Consider the following 2,371-nt stretch of genomic DNA (forward strand, 5'->3'; position numbering starts at 1 on the left):
TACATTGTTTTTTTAACGAGTAATTATATAATTATATAATTGATAACATACAAAATTATATCCCAAGATTTATTCAAAATTATATGTTAATGTAAATATCTTTGTTTTTTTTACGAGTAATTATATAATTATATAATTGATTAACATACAAAATTATCCAAAGATTTATTTAAAATTATATGTTGATGTGAATACATTTGTTAGCTTGTAATTTGTTTATTCTTTGTGATAATGTGATAATATGATAAAGAACAGTTATGTTTAAAATATTTTAACAATTATATGAGTTAGTTTTATATAGATTTAAAAATATATTTGTTTTTTGTTTCTAACTAGACTAAAATAATAGTTTTCTTTTGTTGATCTAGAGAGAATGTTGTTTATGTGAGAACAACATTGTTTATAAGAAAACAAAAGAGAAAAGACTTATTTATAGCATATTTATAAACATACAACATTGTTTATAAGAAAACAAAAGAGAAAAGACTTGTTTATAGCATATTTATAAACATACAACATTGTTTATGAGAAAACAAAAGAGAAAAGATTTACTTATTTATAGTATATTTTTAAACATATTTATAAACATTTGTTATATTAGTACACAGTCAAGAAACTACAATTATAAGAAAAAAAAATAATATCTCAATAAAAACATTTTATTTCTATATGTGTGTATTTTACTACAAGTAATGATAAAATAATTTTCGTGAAAATCCTTATAAATTCTTTTTTTTAATAGTAAGCAACACTTTATTTTATTTCTAATGATATTTTATGGCAAAATAATTAAACGTAATCTAAAAATGAAGTGTGCTCTTGACAGTGTATTCTTTTAAATAACATATAATCGGAGTCATTAATAATGCTGCTTTCTCATTTTTATAGTATACATTATGTTATTTACTATATTATATAAAAATGAGAAGGCATGACTTTGTACATATTGCAAAATATATTAATTTTATATCAACATTTCTTGCCATGGAATAGCACCTTCATTATTAAAATAATTAACANATCTGTTTCGTATGTTATATGCTTCCCGTGTATGAGTATTGCTTCCAATATTGCCTATATCTTTAAATATTGTAGTTTCATTGTCAGATAATGTTGGGATATCCATAGTTTCGGAAATGTAATTATCTTCGTCATTTTCACGAAGAAAATTGTGTAAGGCTATTGTTGCTTTTATTATATTTCTTGCTGTTTGTATCGATGTATTAATAGGTCGCTTATATATTCTCCATTGAGAAGAAAGAATTCCAAACGTGCATTCTACCATACGGCGCGCTCTACTAAGTCGGTAATTAAATATACGTTCTTCCTTAGTTAAACTTCCTTTTCCAGGAAACGGCCGCATTGTATAATTTGTCAATTGGAAAGCTTCATCAGCTACCAAGACATATGGCAAAATAGGTCCCTCAAAGACATGGTCTGGAGATGGTATATCCATTTCCTTTGCTTCGAATGCTTTACCAATAGTACATCTTGCCCATATGCCCCCATCACTTTCACGTCCTGCTGCTCCAATATCAACCAACAGAAACTTATAACTGCTATCACAAACAGCCATTAACACTATGCTATGAAAATTTTTATAATTATAATATGTAGATCCAGAGTTTGGTGGAGCCTACAATTATATTTTTAGATATGAAAATGTTTTAAAAAGAAATAACTAAAAGAAAATAATATAAAACTTAATAAAATGTAATGTTACTTGTATGGCTACATGTTTTCCATCTACAGCACCTAAACAATGTGGAAAATTACATTTTCTTTCAAAATTCTCTGCTATTTTTGTCCATTCATTACATGTAGGTATTTTGAGAATAATGGATACTAAAGTTGTCCATAATGCATTACATGTTTCTGCAATTATATTTGTTATTGTGGATTGATCAATGTAAAATTGATATTTTAATGACATCATTGAATCTCCAGATGCTAAGTATCTAAATGAGAAATTGCATAATCATTGAAAGAAAATAATCAATATGTTACAATTATTTTATTTGTTGTCAATATATTGTTATATTTATAAATATATTGTTATATTAAAAAAATATATTGTTATATTTATAAATATGTATTTATATTTATATATATATTGTTATATTTATACTTATTGATATACATTTTGTACCTTAATGTAAGCAGCAGACGTTGATCAGGTGGTATTGGCTCTCGACAAAGTATTTGCTTTCTAATTTTTGGTGCAATTAAAGTACATAACTCTTCAAATAATGTTGCACTCATCCGACAATAATTTCTAAATAAACTAGGATTTCTTAATAATGCTGGCATTGTTATATAATAAGCTCCATAAGTTTTTCGCTCACAAAGAAAATTTGATACCCAACATCTT

General features: G+C 25.2%; 1 protein-coding gene across 2 annotated transcripts; it reads right to left on the bottom strand.

The window, feature by feature from the left end:
• Positions 1–751: 751 nt before the first annotated feature.
• On the bottom strand, positions 752–2,363 carry LOC109863434 (putative nuclease HARBI1). Of its 2 annotated transcripts, none has more exons than XM_020443701.1 (3): positions 2,150–2,363; positions 1,777–1,958; positions 752–1,524 (listed from the first exon to the last, which is right to left on the bottom strand). In XM_020443701.1, the coding sequence occupies exons 1-3, from the start codon at positions 2,308–2,310 to the stop codon at positions 965–967; spliced, it is 903 nt and encodes a 300-aa protein (XP_020299290.1). In that variant the 5' UTR covers positions 2,311–2,363; the 3' UTR covers positions 752–964. The 2 variants fall into 2 exon arrangements, with proteins under 2 accessions (XP_020299290.1, XP_020299289.1); XM_020443700.1 differs by having other exon boundaries at positions 752–1,636; positions 1,724–1,958.
• Between the last annotated feature and the right edge of the window lie 8 nt (positions 2,364–2,371).

The sequence above is a fragment of the Pseudomyrmex gracilis genome, unplaced genomic scaffold (genome assembly GCF_002006095.1).
Source record: "Pseudomyrmex gracilis isolate BER0280 unplaced genomic scaffold, ASM200609v1 scaffold_4951, whole genome shotgun sequence".
Classification (NCBI taxonomy): Eukaryota; Metazoa; Arthropoda; class Insecta; order Hymenoptera; family Formicidae; genus Pseudomyrmex; species Pseudomyrmex gracilis.